This window comes from Myodes glareolus, chromosome 14 (genome assembly GCF_982192425.1).
Source record: "Myodes glareolus chromosome 14, mMyoGla1.1, whole genome shotgun sequence".
In the NCBI taxonomy this organism is placed as follows: Eukaryota; Metazoa; Chordata; class Mammalia; order Rodentia; family Cricetidae; genus Myodes; species Myodes glareolus.
In genome coordinates, this window is record NC_142039.1 from 16,495,221 (window position 1) to 16,521,194 (window position 25,974).

Below are 25,974 nucleotides of genomic sequence, written 5' to 3' on the forward strand. Positions count from 1 at the left end.
TCAGCTCAAAACAACAGTGTTGGCCTGGCAGTGGAGAACAGAAAGCAATGACAGTTTCTGTCCTCGATGGCCCCTCTGCAGTCACACACCATAGGATTGCAATGGCACAGAAGTCTTGGCTCCACAGAAGCCTCCAGATATCTACTTTTAGGCATCATGGAAGGTGCCACAAATAATAACTATATTGCAGCCTACTAAATCTTGTCTTCCGGGCCCTATTAAGGTACGATCCCACTCCTTTCTCAGTCTCTGGCATCCCCCTTCCTCCACAGCTCCAGAAGCCAGTCCTGCCTGATGTTAGCTCTAACTGCCTTTGTTCAGAGCCTCTCGGGTTCTCCTTACCATGCAGTGTGTGATGTGCTTACGTGGGTCTCAGCTGCAGAGCCAACCTTGAGTCCTTTCACACAGAAGGTTCTTAGGAAGAAGGTTCTGAACCAGGTGCTCAGTTTTCTCCAAGTCTTCCCCTCCTGGAGCCAGCACAATCATTCTAAGACACTGGCGTGAGCCTAGTCACAGCGTGAGACTTGTAGACCACTTCCTCTATAGCGGGAATAACAAACTCTGACCTAGTGACTGTGCTGAATTCCTTTGTAGCATTTTGTTTATTCTGGTACACATCTGTTGGATGCCAACTGGATTCTTGGCACAGTGAATGTTAAGAACCGTGCATCCCAACTAAATCAAACATATTTTGTAGACTTATTCTGTAGGCCTTAGAAGGGCGTGCCTGTTCTGACTGGTGTTTGATTCGGGTCAGTATTCCTAAAGCTAGGGTCCCAGTCCTCCAGAGGAAATTCTGAGTCTCAGAAGTCAAGTGACTTGAGTTTTAAGCACCAGATTAGTGGTATCAGAATCCAACCCAGAGTTACATTAATAAGTTGCAGGCCTTTCCCTCTCCTCTCTCACAGCTGAAGAACTGTTCACTCAAGGTGGTCAAATTCAGGATACACTTGGAAGGGGTGTGTGTGTAACGTATTCTACATGATCCTAGAATTCTATTAAAACTCTGAGATTAGCTCATTTAGAATTAAAGTTTATAGGATATACAAAATAAAATTTTAATCTTGAACAAAATCTCATGTCAGCCTTTTGATGGTAAAAGCCTCTCCATCCTAACAATTCCACATTGGATCACTTGACAAGTGCTTCTGAGTGCTTGCGGTGTGTATGCCCATTCTGTTGCTGGAATTAGGTATTCAGGCTCTCGCTCCTGTCAAGCTCCTCTGGACCTTTGACCAGCGAGCAGCAAGACGCAAAAGTCAGGGGGAAATCTGACAGCACTGTTCTTGCAGTGATATTTACCAGGCATTCAGAAACCAAACTTTAAATGGCAAAGTGAAGCAGAAGAATGAGATAACTTTCTGGATAATTCAGCCCAAAATTTCTTTTACAAGGGCCGACGCCCAAGCACCTTCCTTAGTTGTCTGAATGATATAGGCCGTGTTCTGAACACTCTTCACTCTATAGGATGCTGAGCATCTGAACACAGTAGGACAAACAAAAAAGAGTAACTTCGGTTTATCAGGAGAGAAACTGACCCCAAATCCTCATGTCTAAGGGGACAGCTTTTGAGAGTTGCAAATATGACGTTTAGGGATGAGCTGTGATTGTATATACAACTTGGGTAAGTAGGACATTCCTTTCATTTTGATTAGATCTACCAAGTGCAGTTTTCATATTGAAATTACACAGATATAATGTAGATATTAAAATAATTTAGATTATGGCTAATGAAATTTCAAGTTTACTAAGTACCTACCACGTACTAGACACCACAGATACAAAACTACTATAATGAATACTAACATGTGCTTATGCTAAGCAATAAGCAGTAACAGTGCATGGCTACCCCTGTGGGCAGAAAGGAGCTAGGAAAAGCTCTGAGAAGAAAATGCTATGAGCAGAAGTGCAAGGTGAAAAGGCAGGTTGCAGATATCCAGGATGTTCTCTGAAGGCATCCTGTAGGACTTCAGAAGTTCTTGATAAGCCCTGAAGCCCATGCAGCAGTTTTCCAACGTGTGCTGGGACATTGCTCCCTCAAGTAAGTGTGGGGAGTAGATTGAAACTGTGGAGCCAGCTGCCGGCTTTATTTTGCATTATCACTGATGTGGGATGTCCTTCTGTATATGTGTTGCTTTTATTGGTTAACGAATAAAGCTGCCTTGGCCTATGGCAGGGCAGAATATAGCCAGGCTGGAAGGGATATAGAGAGAGGGTAGGCGTAGTCAAGGAGATGCCGTGTAGCAGTTCAAGAAGCAGGAGGTAACAAACCATGAGCTTCATGGTAAAATATAAAATAATAGAAATGGGTTAATTTAAGATGTAAGGGTTAGTTAATAAGAAGCCTGAGCTAATAGGCCAGTGTTGTAATTAATATAGCTTCTGTGTGAATATTCGAGTCAGAGTGCCCAGGAAACGAACGAGCAGTCTCAGGGTACGTATCACTTTATGTAAATTTTCATTGTGGTAAAATGAAATTTATAGCTAATAGAAGGAGCAGGGGACCTGTAGGGGTGGTCCTGTATTTGTCACCTTAAGTAAAAGAAATTATTTGGCATTGGAATTATTTTGAAGTCATGTTTGGTACAGTCTCTTTAGGTCTTGGTTTCTTCATTTGCAAAATGCGGGATTTGCATATAGGTGATTCATGTCTCCTTAGTTAAAGAATTATATTACTCTGTATTATCCAGCCCCCTGAAATGTTTGTATGACTAGAGACATGTTTTCAGTGTGTACTTGGATAAGACTTACTATTGGAATTGCAGCATCCCATTTTCTAAATTATAAGTGGTCATTGATTTTATAAATTGTAATTCAGCACACATAACTGCGACTGTATAATTTACCAGATACGGACATGTTAGCAGCCACTGGTGTTCTTGTCGTACTTGTGCCCAAAGTAAAATGTTTCACGTCTTGCTTTTAATGAAATATTTCTCTTCTTTTGGTAGCCAGAAGTGCAACTTGCTGAAGGCTTCGATGTGTTTATGCCTAAATCTCAGCTGGACTCTATATTGTCAAACTACACTCGCTCAGGAAGCCTTCTGTTTAGAAAACTGGTGTGTGCATTTTTTGATGACAAGACTTTGGCTAACTCCTTACCCAATGGGAAGAGGAAAAGAGGACTCAATGACAACCGGAAAGGACTAGACCAAAACATTGTGGGTGCAATAAAAGGTTGGTCTGCGTCATTTCATTTTATGGGTGCTTTGTTGAATTTTGCCTTCATTCCTTTGAGGCACAGGTAAAATGATGCTGAACTAACTAGAGGTTAATTTGATTTGCTCTTAACAACTTACTATGGAATCACACATGGGTGTGACTCTTGTGTGAGCTCTGTAAGTTCCTACCCCAGACACTACTAGAACACTACTCACGGTAACAGTAATTGTCAAACTCATAACTTCAGAGCCAATTTTATCTGCTGCAGAACCAAAAAGACATGGGAAGTGAAAGTATTTTTTCTAATAATTTCCAAGAACGTATTTAAAATATGATTTTTGGCAAAATTCAAACTTATTTTTTTTTCTTCAAGACAGGGTTTCTCTGTGTATCTCCGGCTGTCTTGGATCTCACTCTGTAGACCAGGCTGGCCTCGAATTCACAGAGATCCGCCTCCCTCTGCCTCTGAGTGCTGAGATTAAAGGCGTGCACCATCACTGCCTGGCTAAAATTACAATTTTAAGTGTAAATAAAGCTGTGGCATTGATTTTATAAATAAAGGAGTACGTTTCTTGGAAAGTTCAGAAACTGTTATCAGGACATTGCATTTGGAGGTATTTTAAATATAAAGTCACCTGCTGTCCCTCCCCACACATTCCTAGCCAGCTTAGCTCCTTCTGTTTTGTGATGTGCAGTTCTTTTTGTCACGTGGATGCCAGTTGTGGTCCTTCCGCTTTACCGCCTTTGAACATGTGTCTGTATTGCACCCTGGTTTAGGAGACATACGGATATGTATGTCTTTGTCCCTGGCCACTTCCATATCTCACATCTAGCTCCTCACTATTCAGTATGTGTATTCAGAACTCTGATGACTATTACTTTAGGAAGAGAAGTCTTTAGAAATGTTATTCTTTTTGAAAGTTATTGTTAAAAATAATATTCTCTTAGTCTCATTAAATTCTACAATGAAAATGAAACCTTGAACTTAAACTCAGATATCTGGATGTTCTTCACTGACTCAGCTCTACTTTGACGGACTCAGAGCTTTCCCTGCCTCCTTTGTGGGCCATCATCTTGCAGAATGAGTAAATGAATTCAATAATGTTTAAATGATACTTGGAAATTCACAATTAACTTTACAAAATAATCCAATTTTTAAATGGAGCTAGCAAGTACCAGACACCCTATGTTCACAGCCAGAAGGACATGGCCTTCATTAACAGGAATTTCTCATAGTCCATCAAAATGTCTTTCACTTAAAGTGACAGTTGAGTTCTATTAAATAAAAAGTGCCACAAAGCATCCTACCCTCTGCCACTTACAAAGAGAATGATTCAGCCTGCAGTGACACTATAAACAAGATTGTAGAATTTGGAAACGAGTCAGTGATGTAACTAGGACTCACTGGCAGTGGAGAAGGGGCTGGGGCCTCTCAGACATGAGGGTCAAGGCTGCATTTCTGGAAGACACGTAGGAATTGGTTTGATTTTTTGGTTTTTTTTTTTTTTCCGGAACAGCAGATTAACATTATAAAGGCACTTTGAAATTGGGGAACTGTAAGTGACCACATTTCATGTTAGTGACATTAGGAGAGCCAGCCTAATAATAGATGGTAATGAAATACATCATTACAGGTAGACTGATACATCAGACAAGACTTTGAGAATCTGTTACAAAGTAGACCAGACATCAGACAAGAGTTTCAAAATACACTACAAATGCTAAAAGAAGATATGCCTTAATTTTTTCCAAGCCCTACATTTAACTATCACTAAATATGGCAACAAGGCCCCCACTCCCACTCCTAGTACAAAATAAGCAAGTTATTCTAATCAAATAGCTCAAAATTCCCATATACCACTTTTATTATTTAAAACGGTGTTCTGGCTTTGTTCTGTTGCTGTGACAAAATGCCTATCTAATTATAGACATATTTTGACTTCTTTTCCTAATTAAAAAACTAACTTATCCTGATAAAAAGCGGATTCATAATAACTTTGAGAAAACTGAAAAGCTTCCTTCCCACTTCAGAGACTACCCCGTGTCTTCCTGTAGTCTTTATTAGGCTGTGAAAGTGGCGTCTGCCTGCTTTGTAAGACATTTTATTTCCTTATCTCACCTGATATCTTATAAGGTCCCTTGACACAGCTTTGTCCTCAGTGTCCGTACTGCCTCTGTCACTCTTAGGGACTCGGCGTTCCCCTGCCGAGTGTGCTGATCCTCAGGTGACTCCAGCTAAGGGCACCGACACCAGCACCCCAGCAGCTTTGCCGCAGCTTCCCTCGGGTGCCGTAAGACAGGCCGCCAAGAGAAGTCCATTGTCATCAGGTCCATGTCCCTCCGTCCTAGTTTTATGTCAGGTCATAGAAGAGGACTAGAGAGTGACGTCACAGCTGAACAGGAACGAGCTGGCACTTGTTCTTTAAGCCCGCTGAGCTCACCCCCAAGTCATGTTCTCTCCTAAGAAGAATGGGTAGAAGCTTCCAGGTCCCATTGGGTGGGGGTATTCGCTCTTCCTTCTCTGCACATCTGCCCTCTCTACCCTGCCATCTGTTTATCTTATAAACTCCATCGTTGACTTTGAATGGGATAGAGGGCAGCAATTCCTTCCTCTGCACTCTTGGCTTCCGTAAATACGCGCCGAGTGAGGGAGTAGACAGGCTTTTGTTTTTCATCTTGACTTGTGCTTGAGTTCATTAGCATAATAAGTTTAGTGCTCAGTATTTTTCCGCCCTCTCGGAACCAGTTTGGAATGAATGCATCAAATGCATTCAGATGTCTAATAGCTTTATCTAATATTGCAAATGTCTAATAAGCTTATCTAATAAATTACTAATGAATTGACAGTGAAAGTAAGAAAGTGGAAACCAAAATTACTTGTAAATTTTAATATAAATCTCTTAAGCAACCCCTTCTACATCTTTCTTTGCCATGTTTTTCTCTAAATGGTTTTAGGATATATGTTACAAATGATGTTTGGAAGTAGATGTTATTGAAGGTCCTATAGGATAACTAGTTCTAGTTTTTCTTACTGTCCTAGAGATAGAGAAGCGTTCTCCTAACTAGAATCTTAGAGCCTGAGTTATCTGGAGAAGTAGTAAAATGCTTTCTTCTTACACAGCAATCCCAAAACTATTTGGATTGCTGTTGTTGCTGTCTGCCTCATATTTCAGAATGATTTTTGTGTACATTTAGTGTGCATTATTCCTTATTCTTTCCCTTACAAGATAGTGAACCAGCTATATATTATTTTGAAAAGTCCTATAAACTTGGAAGAGATAAATGGTTAATTTTATAAACTCTCACATGTAAAAATAGCAGTGAAGTAGCAAAAGTGATTAGGTTAATTAAAATACCCATTTTAAAATGACAACAATCTGTAAAATGCCTATAAGTAGAAACAGAAATGTTGTGGGAATTACATATATTGATTTACATATGTTGAGCCATCCTTGCATCTCTGGGATGAAGCCAACTTAATCATGGTAGATGATCTTTTTTTTTATGTGTTCTTAGATTCACTTTGCAATTGTCTTAGTTAAGGTTTTTATTGTTGTGAAGAGACACCATGACCACAACAACTCTTCTAAAGAAAAACATTTAATGGGGACAGTTTCAGAGGGTTAGGTCAGTGTTGTCATGGTGGGACATGGTAGTATGCAGACAGACATGGTGCTGGAGAAGGAACTGAGATTCCTACATCTTACAGGCAACAGGGAAATGGTCTGAGACACTGGGCAGTATCCTGAGCATATACAAGACCTCAAAGCCCATCCCCACAGTGACAGACTTTCTCCAACAAGGTCATAGCTACTTCAACAAAGCCACACCTCCTAGTAGCGTCGCTTCCTATAAGCTTTTATGGGGGTCAGTTACATTCAGACTACCACATTCTACTCCCTGGCCCCGTAAGCTTGTAACAGTATCATAATGCATTCAGTCCACCTTCAGAAGTCCTTGTAGTCTATCACAGTCTCAACAATGTTTAAAAATCCAAAGTTCAACGTCTCTTCTGAGATTCATGCAATTTCTTAACTGTAATCCCCTATAAAATCAAAAAATATATCACATACTTCCAACATACAGTGTCAAAGGATATACATTACCATTCCGAAATGTAGGGAAGGGAGCATAGTGAGGAGATACTGGACCAAAGCAGGACTGAAAACCAGCTGGGCAAACTCCAAGCTTCTCATCTCCAGGTCTGATGTCAAAGTGCTCTCCCGAGCTTCAGCTCCTTTCAGCTGTGTTGACTGCAGCATAACTTCTCTCTCTTGGGCTGGTTCCATGCCATGTTAGCAGCTCTCCTCGACAGGTACCCCACAGCTCTGGTCTTTCCAGCATCTTGGGGTCTCCAAGGTAACCCAGGTTTCAGCTTCACAGCTTCAGGAAATGACCTCTAGGCCTCCATTCAAGGACACCCCTGACACATGCCTGGCCTCAGAGGCGTCCCTTAGTTGTGGAGGCAAATCCCATAGCCCTTTTCCTCTACCGTTAATTCCAGAACCATGTGGCCAAAACTGCCAAGTTCTGCTGCTGCTTACTAGGGCTTGAACATAGTCCCCTCTTTAATTACATCGTCACCGACTTTCTGGTTTCAGTGGTTTCCTTCACTGCCTAAGCTTGGCCGTCATGAAACGGGATCTGTAAACCGGGCTGGCCTCAGACCCAGAGATCTGCCAGCCTCTGCCTTCCCAGTGCTGGGATTAAATGTGTGTCCCACCACACCTGGCTCTAAGCTTCTTCTTTCCACAAACTGGAATCTCGGGATCTTGCCCTGAGGTCACCACTCCCTTTCTTCCACTTCCTAATCTCCTTGAGCACAGGACTTAGTTCCATTCCTCTTTCTAGTGCTCCTTTTCTCCTCAAAACTTACTTTTTGTCATTGTTACCACTAATATCCACATGACAGTCTATACTAGACTGTTTGAGATTTCCTCTGCCGATAGAATTAATCCAAAACTCTTCACTTTAGCCTCAGGCAGACTCTTTGGACAAGGACAAAAAGCAGCCACATTTTTAACCAAAATATCATAAGAATGATCTGGAATCCCTTCAGCCAGGCCCCACAGTTCATCAAATCACACTCAACATCTTTGTCTCCCATGCTCCTACTAGTGTAACCCATAAAGCAGCACTTAAAGCATTAAATTGCTTTTCTAATCCACAATCCTAAAGTCCATATTTCTTTGAACAAAAGCATGGCCAGGCCTATCAGCAATACTCCAGTCCTGGTACCAACCTCTGTCTTAGATAGGGTTTCTTTTGATGTGAATAGACACCATGGACCTCAGCAACTCTTATGAAGAAAAATATTTAATTGGGTAGCTTACAGTTTCACAGATGTAGTCCATTATCATCATGGGGAGACATGGTGCTGGTTCAGAAGGAGCTGAGAGTGGAGAAGGAGTTACATCTTGATCCTGCAGGCAGCAGGAGGTAAACTGAGACATGGGCGTGTCTTGAACATAGATGAGACCCCAAAGTCCATTCAAAAAGTGACGCACTTTCCCCCAGCAAGACCACCTAATAGTGCCACTCCCTGTAACTACCACACTTTTTAAAGTTAGATTTATTTTATTTTCTTCTAAGTGTTTTGCCTGTGTGAGTGTGCATATGTGTGTGTGTGTGTGTGTGTGTGTGTGTGTGTGTGTGTGCGGTGCTTGTGAAAACCAGGAGAGGGCCTCAGGACCCCTGGAACTGGAGTTTCAGATGGTGCTGGTAGGCAGGAAAAGCTCTTGACTGCCGAGCTTTCTCTCCAGCTCCAGATTGCAGGCATTTTATTGATTTTATTTTCATCTCTGTTCGTCAGTGAGATTGATTTATAGCTTTGTTTTTTTCTTGTGTGTCTATCTGGTTTCACTGTTGGTATTATGCAGCCTTCATAAAAGAAATCCAGACTCTGAGAGGAATTATACAAGGTGATATTTATTTTCTTAAATAAACTAGCTTTGACTGTCGTTCATTTTTTAAAAATGCACCAGGGAAATAAGGTTATCAGGGGATGATTAACAATTCTTTTTGTGTGATAATTCTCCCCATGACAATATCTCAAAAGTAAAACATCTCTCTGCAGAGATGGTACTTTTTACATAATTTTATGTGTTAATAGGGACTTATACTTAATGATAGTCTTTTAAAAATTAATGGATAAGTATGAACTAGGGTATTGCTAATGAAAGGATCCTTAATTAGGAAAAACTCACCTGAGGGCTAGGAAGGTAGAGCTCTTGTTTAGCATATGTGACACGCTGGGTTTGATCCCCAGAATGATAAACAAAACAAATAAATGAATAAAAACTTCACTTTATATTTTGAGCAGCAGGAAACAACTTATCTCATTAGCTAGAGGCTTAGGGGCAGTGCTGGGTAAAGCTGAGCGGCTTAGATGGGAATCATTGTGGTTGTGTAGCCAAAACCTAGCGTGGGGGTTTGCATTCCATCCACTCGCTCACAGCAGGCTGTCCCTGCAAAGGTATCATTGATCCCCCCCCACCCCACTTATTTTTTTCTGTGATGTGCTCAGTGGACCAGGCAGTTTGACCTAAGAGTTACCTACATGTGGCGTTGACTGTCTAGATGATCTTCAAAAACAGAACAAGGCAATTTTTAGAACCCTATTTATGATTTTTAATTAATAGTAATCAGGTAAGGAAGTTTTTGCTATGTAACTGGGCTGGAGTTTTGAATCTCCTTGCATTCAATTGATATCACTTATGTATGTCAAATGGAAGAGACGGTTGGTCCCCATCACATTACCCCCTTCAACAACCCTGGCCATTCTCTTGAGAGAGCGGCCCTGGTCTGTCTAGGGAGCCTTAGAACTATGGAGGGATAGCTTATAGATAGTGGTATTCCAAACAGTTTAAAGTTAAATGCCCCAAATCTTTAATGTCACTGTGTCACATGCTTTCCAGAAATGACCATCTAAACTCCACTCTAGTCCATGATTCTAGACACATGCAGTCCAATCTGTTATTTAATAGGCTCTCTTATTTTCCACGGTTACTGCAAATAATTCACTTTATGGTGAAATTAATTTTAAAAAAAACTTTTGGAGTATAGGCTGGATACAATTCTCTTAACTTTGTCATATTTCTCTAGCTAATATACTATTTTAAAAATTTATTATTTGTTATTTTATTTGACCTCAAAAGACCTGAATTAGTATGAACATGGAGTTTGTATCTGATTTGTTCTTGTTTTTTGATGGTAACTTTCCTTTGTTCTCAGAACTCCATAAAATACTGGCTTTAATTTGTGTAGGCGGAGTTTTCCTGTCCCACAGCTGCTCTCAAATTACCACTCAGAGGCTTAATATTAATTACAGGTGCCCGGTCAATAGCTCAGGCTTATTACTAACTAGCTCATACAATTGATTATACTCTGTCATATGGTAGCACCTTTATTAGTATGGCACGTTCATTTCTTGCTCCCTCTGCATCTGGCTAGTAACTCCTCTAATTCTGTCCTTCTTTTTCCCATCATTCTCCTAGTTTGGTTGTCCTGCCAGTAATTTCTGCCTGGTTACTGGCCAATCAACTTTTTATTAAACTAATCCAAGTGGAAATTCTTCACAGTGTACAAAAGGATTACTCCACAGCAAATTCGCATATTCCTAGGGTGATGATTTGTCTTTGTACAAGAGGATAGAGGCTATAAGACTTATAAGTAAACTTACTTAACTTAACCTTCCACACCAGAGTGTCCACTCTGACTTCAGAGTCCTTTTCTAGTTTGTGTTCTTCATAGAGAAATGTTTGGAAATAAAGTATCTCATCCTTACAATTCTCTCTTAAAATTTAGCATTTTGGATTCTTTGTAAAACTCTACTGGTGTTTTAAGAGAATCCGTCAGGTATTACTGATGCAAAGCATATTCAAAGTGGATTTCTAGTTAGACAATAGCTCTCCTTCCATTTATTTCCTAGATGCAAGGGTAGGCCCTTTCCTGAAAATATTGAGAACGAATTCTCTGATGTTAGGGAAGAAAACATAAAAGGTTGATCCCTTCTCTAGTGAAAGAAACACTTCTAATACTTGTCAGTGCATCGGACTGAATTTAACAAAAGCTCAAAAGCAAATACTGCATAGAGCTTCTCTCCCCAAGTTGTATGTAAATTAAATTCTTGATTAGATGTTAGGCAACAAGAAACAGTTAATGAATGCTTTGCTTCAAAAATCCTTTTGGAAGATGAGTGACCAGCTGCTAATTTGCCTGTTTGTGTTTTTATATACAAATCTGCATAAAAAAGATATAACTATACAGCAACCACAGTATCACATTAGAAAGCTTGGCTCTCGTCTGGATCATTGATCGCTGCATTTTTTTGTTTGGCTGGTTTTATTTTGGTGAGTGTTGGTTGTGACTGGGCTTTAAAACTAGAACCTTGTAGTTTCATGCATGCTAGGCAAGCATTCGACCCCGAAGCTTCATCTGCAGCTTTCACCTAATTTTTGTTTGTATTTTCCTACCTTTTATGAGACTCAGTGACAAATGAGTCATACTGAACCCCAGCAGTCCTGCATGGGCAACCCTAAATTTCCAGTTCCTTTCAGAGTGGTTGTCATATTTTGATGTGCATCAACATCTTCTAGGGTGCTGGTTAAAAATTTAGATCCTGGGGCTCGTTCTTTAAGATCAATTCAGCAGATGTGGGACATCACCAGATCTTGATTTTGAGCAGGTGACCACAGGGGATTCTGATTCTGGTTGTTTACAGCACACCAACTCCCCTGGAGAAGCTACACCCATGGTCAGGCTTCTGATAGTCATTTTAGATGTCAGCAGCACATATCCCAAGAAAGATAGTTCCTCAGCTGTCTTTTAGAATGCCCAGTTTCCTGAAGCTTTCTTTCTCACCTGGAGTAAATGACTTAGCATTATGTTCACAGACTACTTCTTCCTTCCTTGAACTCAAGGATTCCCTTTTTTGTTGTTTTGTTTGAGACAAAGTTTCATGCTATAGCCCTGACTGGCCAGGAACTACTTATGTAGACCAGGCAGGCCTCCAATTTACAGAGATCTGGATGCTTCTGTCTGCCTAGTACTGTGGCTTAAAGAGGATTTTTTAAATCCTGTTTTATACAAGGGTCCTGGCTTCAACACACTTGAAATGACTCTCCAGGAGTGGACTAAACAACACTGTGTCACCAGCTTCACTGCTTCACCAGGAAGAAAAGAAAGAATTCCAGATCAGATGAAGGAATCAGTGAATACATACTATAGTAGTCTTCCTGGTCTGAACATTACAGTCTTGAAGAAAATGCATTCTCCCTCCATCCTTGGCAGTCTGGTGACCGAGTTCTCTTGATTACATGTGAAGCACTTGTTCTGCCAACTTCTTCACCAAGCAGAGTGGTAGATTCTCTTGCTGTTCACACTTTGTAGACGTTATGAGAGCAGCTTTCATAAACCTTGTGACACCATCTGCATGCATGAGAATTCTTTTAAAACACAAGCCTTTAATACCAAGCTCTGTGAGCCAGGAGGGACGACATAAAGACGAGTAAGATCCTAGCGCCTGACTGTGGGGAGCATTGCATTTGGTCGAGCTGGAGACGTGTCAGCAATAACCAATAGCATAGACCCATACTCCAGGCCAGAATAAAGTAAATGCCACAAGCCCATTGCCTAAAGGGAGGAAGCACAAAGGGCACAAACCTCACTAGATGACCTCACCAGGTAGGTGACTCTAAAATAGACTTTGAGTGGCGAGCAACCTGTCAAATGCAAAGAAATCGGGCAAAGTTAGCTATGGAGTATGTTTAATAAAGCTTAAATTCAATAATGTGAAATGAAAGCCTTTTGCCTCCAGAACTAGTTAACGCTTATTCTAGTTATTGAACTAGAGTTCTCAGAAATCGACTTACTGTAAATTATTTTGCTTCAGAAACATAAGACCAGTGGAATGAACTCAGACATAGTTTACCCACAAAAGTTTTTGTTGAGTGGGCCTTTTGAATTTTGCAGCTTAAAGTTACTCAGGCACCATCTCATACCTAGTGAATCAGGCTCCTTGAGACTGGGGCTGCAGTGAGTCTCAGTGTGTGTCCTGCTCCATCCCTGGCTGTAGCTACAAATACCATTTCGCCCCGTCCCCTGGACAGGTTTCTCTCCACCACCCTCCCCCCACCCCTGTCCCTCTCACTAGCTCCTGTAGCCGCTCATGAAGTAAACACTCTAAGACTTAATAATAATAGTAATTACATACTCTTTAGTTTATTTGCTCAGGCTTCTTATTAACTAACTCTAACATCTCAACCCATTTCTATTATTTTGCATTTTACTATGAGGCTCATGGTTTGTTACCTCACATCTTGCTTCTTGGGTGGCTACATGGTGTCTGCCTGACTCTGCCTTCTTTCTCCATGCATTCAGTTTAGTTTTCCCACCTAGCTAAATTCTGCCCTGTTGTAGGCCAAAGTAGCTTCTTTATTAACTAATGGTAATAAAACATATTCATAGCATACAGAGGGGAATCCCACATCAACTGGTCTTCTGTAAGCCCAAAGGGACTCTCATCCTCCTTAGAACTATTGGTTCATCTGTTTCCCATGTACGGAGCAACTGGGGATGTGGAGCAACTTAACAAGCTGGTAGCGTTTCTTGATTTTTCTTCAGCCTTTCATGCATGGGTAAAAACCATTTTGGGGTTAATATCCAAAATCTCAATTGCAATTCCCAGTTGCTGAATTTTTACCAAGCCTGCATTTTAATACTACTGTTAGGTTCACAGAGACAACCTCCTGTCAAGAGAAGTTTCTGTCAATTAAACAGGGTCATTGAGGCATGGCTGTGTTGCATAGCAAGATGGGCACCTTTGGTCTTGTTGACATTGCCAGTCTGTGTATTTATCATGAAGGTTTCCCAGCAGGTGAGAGCAGTCTTGAAGAAGGATGCTTCTCTTATCTGCAAAGGAATACCATATGGGTTATTTGTGGTCCCACACAATGAACAGCAGATATTTCCCACACAGCCAACCTTCTTCTCAGCTTGCTGAATTGTCTGCGTGTCTGAGATGTTCCCAGCAGAATTGTATAGTAAGTCCTGAATTGGTCAGTCACATTCCTTGTAGCTTTTTCTAGGACTTAACAAAAAAAAATGCCAGTAACATTCTCAGTTCAGTTCCATAAGCTAATGTTGACTGGGCCGTACAATATATGCATCAAAAATATATCCACCAGAAAATTGGTGTTTGCTAATTTTTCTGTCCTAAAATCTATATACAAATGATCATGGGACATGTGTTGACTTTATAGCATTGCAGACTAATGATAAATCCACAGAAAAACTACAGTTGTATGTAAACTTTGAATAAGAAAACCTTTTTAAGTCCAATTATTTAAAATGGAACCAAAATTGCCATTGACTTGGGGGCCGCCCCTAAAACACATCTTTCTATAAGAGGAAGCTTGGCTGTGTCCATCTTGCTAAATGCCACCGTAGAAGAGAAGGCTGCTTCCTTTTGCAATGGCTCTGGGTGTCGCATCTCACCACTGCTCCCTACCGTTTTCTGCAAACACAACTTCCAGACTGTGCCTGCCTGCTGGAACATGCTGCATGCTTGCATGCTGCTCTGCCTTAGCTCATAGTAGTTCTCAGAAACCTTTTTATACTCAGTCTTAACAGCTTCTTATCTACCCCATTCCTTGGATCGGAGCAGATTCAATGTTTAAGTGCCTCCCTCCCCTGTCCTTTTGTAGCCGTGTTGAATTAGTTTAGTTAGGTACTACTAAATAGGACCATACCCAAGTGAGACCTGTGGACATAGAGGCAAGTTAGCCAGCTGACAGCCCAGCACAAGACACACAGGACATTGTGACCTAACCATAGTGTACTTTTTAAACACAGGCTGGAGAGATGGCTCAGTTGATAGCCTTTGTTCTGCAAGAATGGGTGGAAGATAAGTGTAGAGACTAAAAGAAATAATGGCAACAGATCAAATGATGTATCTTGATCAAGTATGTTGTAAATCTTATTATTGATAAGAACATCAAGGTAATCCAAATACAGAACCAAATTTGTTTCCAATAAGGGCTCTGAAAGCGTGTTGCTCTCTGAGAGCAAAGAAAGAGCTCCATCATATGCAAGAGGGAGTCTGTTCTTCTCATTTGCACTGCAAAAAAATCATCTTGGAAAGGTAAATTACAGTAAATTTACTGTAGGGTTTAAGTTTGAGAAAAGCCAGTAGTGGAATCCATAGTCAGGGTTAACTTCTTACTTCCTGTCTTCTCTACGTCAAGACCTCTTAGTATGTTGTTATACATACCCAGCCGTGTGTTTCTCTTAGCACTTGTCATCATAGCAAACCTCAGAGACAGGGTATCAAATGGAAAAGGGTGAAAACTTGATTGTAAGCCTCAAAATATGAACCCAAAATTTTCCTAAAGCCAATCTCAATTAGAAAAAAACAAAAAGGAAAAAAAATCCCACCAGTGAGACCCAGCATCTTTGCTTTAACATCCACTATGCAGAGATGTGGTGCAGACATGTGTGCACATTCGTCTGTCCTAGGGGACAGTGTTTTATTCTTGCCTGGCCACCTCTACAGGAGAGAGAGACAGAGAGACAGAGAGACAGAGAGACAGAGAGACAGAGAGAGACAGAGACAGAGAGAGACAGAGAGAGAGAGAGAGTTAGTTTTATTGGCATGTGTATATGTACACCACATGTGTGCTTGGTGCCCTGGAGGTTGGAAGGGTCATTGGATCCACTAGAACTGGAGTTATGGACAGTTGTAAGCTGCTGTGTGAGTGAAGAGAAGCTAACCTAGGTCCTCTGCAAGAGCAGCAAGTGCTCCAGCCCACATTTGCATTTCGATGGTTGTGAGGATCAAATGGTGATCAAATTTCTCACTGGGTCATACTTACGCTGGCAGTTCCAGGTGCCTTCTCCAGACTTACTAGCTATGATATAAACTGTGTAACCATGGACTGACTTCCTAAGTTCATTTACCCAGAAACCCTAGCTTTAAGAACTAGGAAAAACTCATTACATTCTCATCCATACATTTGTCTCAAGAGCAGACAAGCATAGGCAAGTTCCATGGTGCAGTGCTCGGGCAAAAAGAGATGGTGGGATGCATCCCATTTTATGCCGCTTGCCTGCATTTTTGATGATTCTCAATCTTTAAGTTTTTGTTTTACTTGATATGTAACTTCCTGGTCTATAAAATAAATGAGTTATGCTAAAGATTTCCAAGGTACTTTTCAAGTAGAGTTCCTATAACCATCATTTTGAAACATTATTCTTTGCTAAAAAATGAATTAAACAGTAAATTATCATTACATCAAAGCTTGTTGTTATTCTTGGTATTAATATTTTGCAAATATTGTTCGCTTGAATTCTACCAGATGCGTTAAACAAAGATATGTTGTATCACAGCTTGCCAACAGAAAGTGTTGATCATATTTCCCAATCATTGTGTTATAAATGAGCTCTGCTGTGGGCTTTCTTAACTGGATATAAATTTAAATTAGCTTTGTTTAATTTGAGAGCTCACTGTAGGCACTTTTCAGCCCTTCCTTCCAAACAGAGATGCCAGGGTAGCAAAGCAGAGCAAAGGCAGGGAAAGGATACGTTGTTTTCCTCCAGACTCTGTTGGTCTCAGGTCTTTGAGAATCACTGTGATGAAACAATGTTGTCTAAACCTCACATTTCCCACCAGGTTGGGGATAATGGAAAGAGCATTATAAGCATGCAGGTTTGTTCCTGAGCTCCATTTAAGCTTCAGAAACATTACCTTTTCTATGGGAGAGTGTGCTTTGACTGGTCTTTAAAGTCTCCAAGTCAGTAATTCTATGGCTCAGAAGTTTTTGTTCAGTTCTCAGTAGTAAGCCTATAGAATTAACAAAACAAGGCTGGGAATCAATGTTATACATGTCTAAGACTCTTTTCATACTGGCCACCAACTTAAATAATAGTCCCATGCAGTAGCAGTCAGCTCTGAGTGGTAGGTGGTCATTGAGACCAACTTTTACCATACTTGCCTGCTGACCTAGTACAGCTCACTCCATGACTAGTCCCTGCAGCACTCTCAAATATATAATGCAGAGAACACTCTTTTATCATTAAATTCATGATTGCTTACAATGTTGAGTCTCAGTAAAGCCTTAATTTTAGGGTATGTTAGTGTGTGAAGTATACTAAATCATTGCTGCCAAATCAAATCTGAAATGAGCTTCTGGACACTGTGATTTGAGACCTATGGCATTTAGGAAAGAAATCCTTCCTTAGGGCTGGGAGGTGGCTTAGTGACTTAGCAGGTAAGAGCACTTACTTCTCAAGCATGAGGACTTGAGTTTTTATTCTAGCACCCACATAAAAGGCTGAGCATGGCAACGTGTGCCTATAGCCTCATTGCTGTAGGAGGCAGAGTCAAGTGAATGGCTGGAGCTTGCTGGTCACCAGCCTAGCTCCAGGTTCAACTCCTTTATTTAAATAAGGAATAAGACTGAGAGCGATCTAGCAGCATACCTGCTGTCCTCCACTGGCTTATGTGTTGTTGTACACGGGCACATACACCTGCACACACATGAGCACATACACAAAGCCCACGATACAGCTATAAAAGTGAAAATTGATAAAAGGAAACCCCTCTTTTACTTCTTTCAGGGTAAATAATACACCAGAGCCAAGTTTTTCATACATAGTCTTACATGAGCAGTATGTCCATGTTTGTCTCTTGTGTGTCAACAGTGAATGAGAGACATGAGCTCTGCCCTTGTTGAGTTTGCAATCTAGATGAACAAGAGACATTGTTCCTGGGGGAAAACCCCTCTGACCCAGGACCCCTGGGAGGCCTTATCTGAGAAGGCCAGAGCTCTGAAGGGTAAGATTGACACTGTATCTCCTGGTAGTCCCTTTAGAGGAAAATCCAAGCCACCTCCTAGCCCCCTCTTAAGGATAGCTTTCGGGGCTCCCTCCAGACCAGTGTGTATGAGGTGTGTGTCTAAGGGGTGGTCAAATTAACTTTTCTACGGCAAATCCTGGGAGAAATTTTGATTGTCTCATAGACTGAAGTGTGGCATTTGTCCCCACTAGCACGGTATTGAGACTAAGAGGTAGAACTAATAGTCTTCATCTTGAACATAGGGAAGGCATTTGCCAAAGTTGGAGTTTCTCTCTGCCTTACCTCCCAGATTTGGAACAGGTGTTATATTTACTGTAGAGCCTCTCTTTACTTTTTAAGAATCAGAATGCTCCTGTGTCTCTCATTCTCCTTTTTTACTGTTTCAAAGTAACTTGGAGTTCATGAGTATCTTTCTCATTCCTGTTTTTAATTTTACTATGTAACTATGTATCCACACATGGTATTTACTATTCTTAACAAACTGATGGAAACAGATGCATACTTTTGCCACTAGGTTTTATTTCATAAGTCCTGTTTTTAAAATTATATGTTCACAATATTGTTATAATATAGCATATAGAATAATAATGGTATTCTAGATTGTTCATTTCAACTTCAGCCACAGCACAATAAGCCCTTCCTTTCTACAGTCTTTGAGACTGTGAGGTTGTCTCCCACCTTCCTCTCCTGCAATGTCCTTGGTTATCTTTTGTCTCCGGGAATTTATAGCTGAGTTTTCCTAAGGGACACACTGGGTAGTGGAATGGCTAACAGGGAACAAGGTTGCCAGCCTCATTGTGCATTATCAAGTGGCTCTCACAAGCAATGTATCAGAAATCCTGCTTGCCCGCACTTTTACCAATATCTAGTGTTGCCAGACTTTAATTTTCACCCGTCATCCGTAGTTCAGCTGACACTTGAGAGGGAGAGGCCTTGATCACTAAGGAGTGGAGTGGCATTCCACTTTCTTATTGCTGCCTTTTCTCCTGAGAATTTCTGTGGTTTCCCTGTTCTATCAGGTCATTGTTCTCTCACTGTCTTATCTGAGTTCTTCTGTAAGCCACATGTGTTGCAAATGCTGCCACTCATCTCCTAGCTTGTGAAAGCACTGCGCATGCTACCCTTTGTCATATAGGATTTGGGATCGACAGCCAGGTTTCTTTTTCTTTATGCTTTGTGTTTCCTAATGATCACTTATGAAAAATCTCCTTTGCTCATACAATCTAATAGTATTCTCTTATTTTTCCCCCAGCAAGCTTTTAGAGATTTTTTTTTAGATGTTTGTGTGTATGTGTGTGCATGTCCATGTGTGTGTTCACATGTATCTCAGTTAGTACAGTGCTTGCATAGCGTGCACAAATGCTGGGGTTGATCTGTAGTGCCAAACAAAACTGCACGTAATGGTGCATGCTTGGAACCTCAGCACTTCTCTTCTACCTTCTCAAGTGCTGAGGTCATCCTTGACCACATGGTGGGTTTAAGGCCATCTTGGGATATATGAGTGCTCTTTGCAGAGAATTTACACACACTTTTCTTCTGTCTTTGTTCTGAGAATCTATTTCATCCTCACTATCAATCAAGCAGTGTTCTAGTTAGCTTTCTTTTAGATGAAAGATGACTTTTCTCAAAGTGACTAGAAGGTGTTTCAGTATCTTCTAGGATCAGTTGCTGGGAGTCTGCTCTCAGCCTGTCTGTGACTTTTTTGTAGACAGTCTCTGTCCAGTCTAGCTGTTTTCAAGATGTCTCTGCTGTTGATGTTGTTTAGTTTCTTTACTCCAGGTTTAGGTATATATTTGCTTTTATTATTAATCTGCTTGGTAGTTATGCTTCTTGAAACCCAGAGTTTATGATTCATCAAATATGGATGTTTTAATTTATTTTTTCTTTCCTTTGTTCTCTCATTTCCCTCCTTCTCAAACATCTGTATTTGTTGGACCTTTTTATTCTTTTCTGTATCTTAATTTGTCTGTTGTCTATCTCTTCGTTGCTGTGTTACAATAAGTTCTTGCCTGCTCTGTCCCGTCTCAGTAATATTATTTTTTTGATTAACCTTATATTTGATTTTTTAAGTTTATATTTATTTACTAGAGAGAGAAAGTGTGTGTGTGTGTGTGTGAGAGAGAGAGAGAGAGAGAGAGAGAGAGAGAGAGAGAGAGAGGACAGTGTGTGAAGTTGATTCTCTTTTGTTCAAGAGATCAGACTCAGGTCATCAGGCTTGTACAGCAAGTCCTCTGACTGACTGATCCATCTTGAATTCTTTTTAATTTTAACTACTTCATCTTTTTTAAGTTATATTTTATTCTTTTCATAATTGGCCTCCCCCCTCTCTCTGCCTCTGTGTGTGTGTGTGTGTGTGTGTGTGTGTGTGTGTGTGTGTGTGTGTATGTATATGTATAAACCAGTGCATGTGTGCAGATTAGAGGACAACTTACAGAAGTCGGGGACTCTCTTTCTACCGTAACTCGGGTTATCAGACTTGTCAGCAAGCTCCTTTACGTCTGACCACTTCACTGGCCAGGCCTTGCTACTTTCTTAATGAATGAAGTCCTTCCTTCAACATTTTAAACAAATTTCCTTACTATTCCTTGTCTTAAGTTAGTAGGAGTCTAATTCTGATTTCTTGCATCTGGCTTCAGTCAAATTGTTTTCTATGCTTCATTGTTTAAGAATAATTCATGTGTAGTGGGTGCTTCCCCTCTCCCTCTCCCTTCTCTGTGACACGGATTGCAAAAGTTCTCTCCAAAGTGGCTCTTCTCTTCCCTTCTCTTCCTTTTGTCTGGACCCAGGGATACCAACAGCCGTGCTTATACATATCCGTAATTTCAACATGACCTCAAACCCCAGACTTCTTCAGGGCGTAGTCCAAGCATTTAAAATTTACAAAAGAAAATTCTCCCTGCAAAGGTCAGCTGGAGCTCAACTTTTGCCTCCCACGCTGTGTTGTTGGTCGATCACTGCTGTCTTCACAGCTTCATGCAGAGGTTGGGTTCTTGCTCTTGCTCCCAGCACCTCGTTTTCTTCTCCCTCATAGTGTGAAACCCGAGCTTCCATGGTTATTGAGACTGCAGCCACCTGGAAGAGCTTCAGGGTGTGTTTTCACCTCTGAGCATAACCTTCCCAGTGTCTGAAATGTCCATCCATCCATTCATCCATCCATCCATCCATCCATCCATCCATCCATCCATCCATCCATCCTTTTCCAAACATTTGTTTTGTTGTCAATTTCATACATGTATATAATGTATCTTGATCGTGTCCAACCCAAATCCCCTCTCCTACCTTCATCCCACCTCCACCCTACCCCACATGATGCCTGCATGCTCATGGGTGTCGGGTCAACCTGCTCTACTCCAGCAGCCATCCACTGACAGTAGATCCTCAGCTAGGGGTGGGGCCTCACGAGCCTTTTTCCCCATCTGTTGAAGGAGAGAGGGGGCCTGCTTTTCGTCCCGACTGCCCGGCTAGCTTAACCCTGAGATAACCACACAGCAATTGTATTAATTAAATTACTGCCTGGCCCATTAGCTCTAGCCTGTTATTGGCTAACTCTCATATCTTGATTAACCCATTTCTATTAAATCTGTGTATCACCACGTGACTGTGGCTTACCGGCAAGATTCTAACCTACGTCTGTCTCAGGCCGGAGATTCATGGCGTCTGCCACACTGCCTTCTTCCCAGCATTCTTTTCTGTTTACTCTACCTATGTAAGTGCTGCCCTATCAAAACGTCAAGGCAGTTTTGTTATTCAACCAATGAAAGCAACACAAATACAGAAGGACCTCTTACATCACCCATCCGTGATGGAATGTTTACTTTCTAGATCTTACGCTAGTAACCAAAGCTGTTGTGGACTCACAAATGGACTGGTCATGCCATGTCCAAAGGACAGCATTTCATAGCACTTCTTGTGTCCCAGTTTTTATATCTTCTCTACCCTTTCTGTGGTTCTCCTTGAGCCTTGCGGGGTTGGATATATATGTCCCATCTCGGGCCAAGCACTGAGCTGTCACTTATTTCTGCACTGTGATCGGTTATTCATCTCTGCATCGACTGCTTTTGTCTTTCTTGAGCATCTCCTTTTCCCCTAAGAAAAAGCTTAGCCATCACTTCATACAAAAGCTTTCCCCAGATGTTTGCCCTACAGCCTGAGCATGGTAAGATGCCCCCTTCTCTCTGATCTTGTGTAGGTTTGGTTGTATTAGTTTGATCTCTGCTGTGTTATTTTGTTTTTGTTTGACACTGAGTCTCACTCTGTAGTTCAACCTGGCTTTGAACTTTCATTCCCTCCGCCTAACTCTTAGGAGTGCTAGAATAATAGGCATGCACCTCCATGCCCGGCCCTCTACTGTTCTTGACCTCTTATTTGCCTTAATCTTCCACTTCACTGCAGACTCTTTGAGAACAAGAGGCCATTTATTCATTAGCACCCAGTATATCCTGGTACATTGTGGGTATTGGATAATTATTTCCTGAATGAGCACATTATTTTTATAATAAGACCACATGGTGTCAGGATTCTAGATAAAAAGCATCACCCTGTCAGATAGCATCCATTCACTTTAACTGGCCTTAACAAGCAACAAACAGGTAAGAGAAACTGTAGCTAAAGCAATCACATCTCAAAAGCTCTTTAGTGACTTTGTGTCTCATGCTGTGCTTCTAAGATTTGTGAGTGCACAGAGACCAGTGATGAGAAAGATAGTTGGGGCATCTGGCGGTCTGGTGGCATTAGTGTATGTGTGTGCTCTGATGTAATTGATGGTACATGAAGACTTAGGCTTTCCTCCAGCCTGTGGGAAACAGTCTTCACGGACGCACTTGGTTTGGAGTGTGTATTACTCAGGTACTCTTGGGGACACCTAGGCCTGGCCTGCAAGCTTGCATCCTGTATCCTGTATTCCCTGCACCTCCATAACTTCCCTTCTCTCTGCACATCTCCTTTCTTCTTTTCTCTCTTTGTCAGCTGGGTTCTTCCTCTTGCCTCCCCCACCCCCACCCCCAGCTCTGGTTTTCTATCTGATACAGCAGGGCTTTTCAGCTCGGCATGCCATGATTTCCTTATCCTTAGCCACTACTCTGAGGGTTCAGCTCTCACCCTCTGAGAGGGTGTTGGACTTTTGCTTTCCTGGACATTTGCAGCACATCATCAGGTCTCAGCGTTCAAGACTCCGTACATCGGCCCCCATAAGGCCCAGTTCCCATGTGTGCGAATTCTCATTTACTCACTGGTCTCCTTGGTCTAGGGATTACAGGCGCAGGATCAGGAGATCTGCTAATTTTCTCTCCCCAGATGTCACCACACTTCCATTTTGTGTGGTTGAAAATAACATCAACATTCATCTTCAACATGGAAATATTACTTAAGCATTGCTCTATTCCTGTTTAGGATTTGACCATTTTTCTCTTACAGTACCTCTATACTCACCTATAAAATCAAAGATTAAAAACCTAATAATTTCTATGGGGAACAATCCTTTCTGGCTGTGCCATCCCAAATCAGTTGTTTAACTTGCCCAGACTTGGATGTTGTCATCTGTAATTAAGATCACGATACCCCCCCTCTGCTGGCTATTGTGAAGATTAAATGAGCTACCTAAACTGCTTAGCATGTGGGATGCTAAAGTAATAACTTTAAGAGAACAGAGAAGGATGTGAGAAGGATATAGGGGTCTTTAACATCAATGCCCAAGATTCACTCTGCTGTTTAACACCCTTCTCTACAAGTGGTCCCCAGTTGGGATCCTACTACAAAGACTGTGGTCCCTAGCCCCTCAAAGGCTTAGGGAATTTGGCATCTAACGAAGACTCACTTTTCACATCTCCATGCAAACCTTAGTTCCCACTTGAGTTATAACTGAGTCATTGTAGCTGAAAGTGTGTTGTCATTGCTGTAGGATTCTTAAATAAACCACAGAGAGACTGAATCTCTACAAATCTCCCACCCCTTAGGGTGTCTGCATGCATGACACAGCAGTGTCCTTTAAAAGACCATGCTCTGTTCTTCCAGTACAGAAAAGATCCAGAAAAGAAATCCCTTGAACTTTTGGGGGGCATGGCCAGTCTGCTCTGTTGGTTGTCACACACGCTTGTTGTACCAAGTACCGAGCTCATTGACGATTATATTAAAAGCTGCATTCGTGGGGAAGGATCTGCTCGGCTACCACAAGCTTATTCATTATTTATAAACAATTAAAGGGCACGGTTCAAATGAATGCAAGCATCTGGGAAAGTCATTATTCATGTACAGATCTACTCAAGCATTTGTCATTTCCCTGGTGACTTAACATACTCTCTGTGCCTTGGGACCTCAAATTGTATTAAGCAAAGTAGATGCTTAAACTCTTTTATTTAGTTTAATCGTTGGTCTCGTTCCACTTGTTCAGATTATTTGGGCTCATTTAAAATTAGCCCTCCTGTCTCCTCGATGCATTAAAATAGGAAGGAGGGAAATTTCTTTTTAGAACCTATTGCATTCTGAGGATGAATGCAAATTATCCTACTATGATTCTTAATGACCCACTATTAACGTAGTAGGAGACCCAGTGCATTAATGCAATGCCACTTTTCACATCATTACTCCTAATGGAACTGTTACCGGGATAATAGCTTGACCTTTAGCTATAGATTCTGATAGCAAAATATATTCTGCTTACTCCATACCTCTGTTCACACAGCATATCAGCTGTTTTCACATCAGTGCAATGGCATCTTTCAGCCTTGTTCTAAGGTCTCGTCTGCGATTGTAATGGAGAGAATAGAATTTCATCTTCAATAGGTAAATTCTACTTAAAAGTCCCTTTGAAGTTTGGATGTAATCCATGAATCAGAATGTCAATAATGTGCCTGGTGGAAGTATTTGTTTGTGTAGGCATTTTTTTTTTTTTTTTTGAGAAACCTGTGCTGTGCCTTCAAAGGTCTTAGTCACGGGCCCAGGGGATGGTGATTTTTTTCTATTGAAAGCAGAAAAGTTTTAACTGAAAGAAGAAAAAAATATATAAGCAGAAGCTGCTGCCTTTTGAAGCAAGTGAAGGGATGCTGCGCTCAAGGGCAGATTGTAAAGGTCTGAACGGCAGCCCCTCACGGCGTGAGAGCGAGCACTCTTTAAACGCCGCTGCTGGCACACGTGGAGCCACTCGGGCATTGGCATAGCCTGGGACTACTTTGTTATTTTGGAACTACAACTTGCTAATGTGTGATAATTTGAGCATAAGCATTTCACAATCTAAAAAAGAGGTTGCTATGGAAATTAATTGTATACATAGCATTATAAGTGGAAAGATGTTTACCTCATAAGAGTCTATTCAGTCATTTTTGTAGTATGCTTCTTCATACAAGTGAATAGAACGCTAGATACAAATACAATGTTCTTTAAATTTTCTTTATTAAAACAAACTTCAAGCACCTCTTGACAGTTTTCAGTCAGTAAATGTTATTGTGAGCATTTGGTGTGATAAAATCTTTTTTATTTATATGTTTGACTGATTAAGACTTCCTGCTCATTCAGAGAGGTCATTTTGTAATTAGTCTATATTTTAGAGCTCCTGTTATTTGCCAACATTAAAAACTAGACTAGAAACTCCAATGATTCGTTCACCACATGTTTCTTAAGTTTCTTCACTGTACTGGGTGCTTTGAGGGAGATAAAGAAATGAAGGACCTGGCTGGGTGGTGGTGGCGTACACCTTTAATCCCAGCACTCGGGAGGCAGAGGAGTTCGAGATCAGTCTGGTCTACAAGAGCTAGTTTCAGAACAGGTTCCAAAGCTACAGAGAAACTCTGTCTCAAAAAACCAAGAAAAAAAGAAAGAAAGGGGGGGGAGGGAAGGAAGGAAGGAAGGAAGGAAGGAAGGAAGGAAGGAAGGAAGGAAGGAAGGAAGGAAGGAAGGACGGACGGAAGGACGGACCTGGTGCAGGAAGTTGAGAACCCCTCTGTGCCCAGCAATGTGACCTGTTTCCT

The 25,974-nt window shown here is 41.2% G+C and overlaps 1 protein-coding gene across 5 annotated transcripts in view; it reads left to right on the forward strand.

Annotated features, from left to right (window-relative positions):
- Bend7 (BEN domain containing 7) overlaps window positions 1-25,974 on the forward strand; it is a 79,271-nt gene that overhangs the window by 40,400 nt on the left and 12,897 nt on the right. For all 5 annotated transcript variants that reach the window (XM_085699082.2, XM_087896372.1, XM_085699081.2 and 2 more), the window contains one exon: window positions 2,952-3,177. In XM_085699082.2, the coding sequence (XP_085555208.2) occupies window positions 2,952-3,177 (226 nt within the window). The remainder of the gene's footprint in view (window positions 1-2,951; window positions 3,178-25,974) is intronic.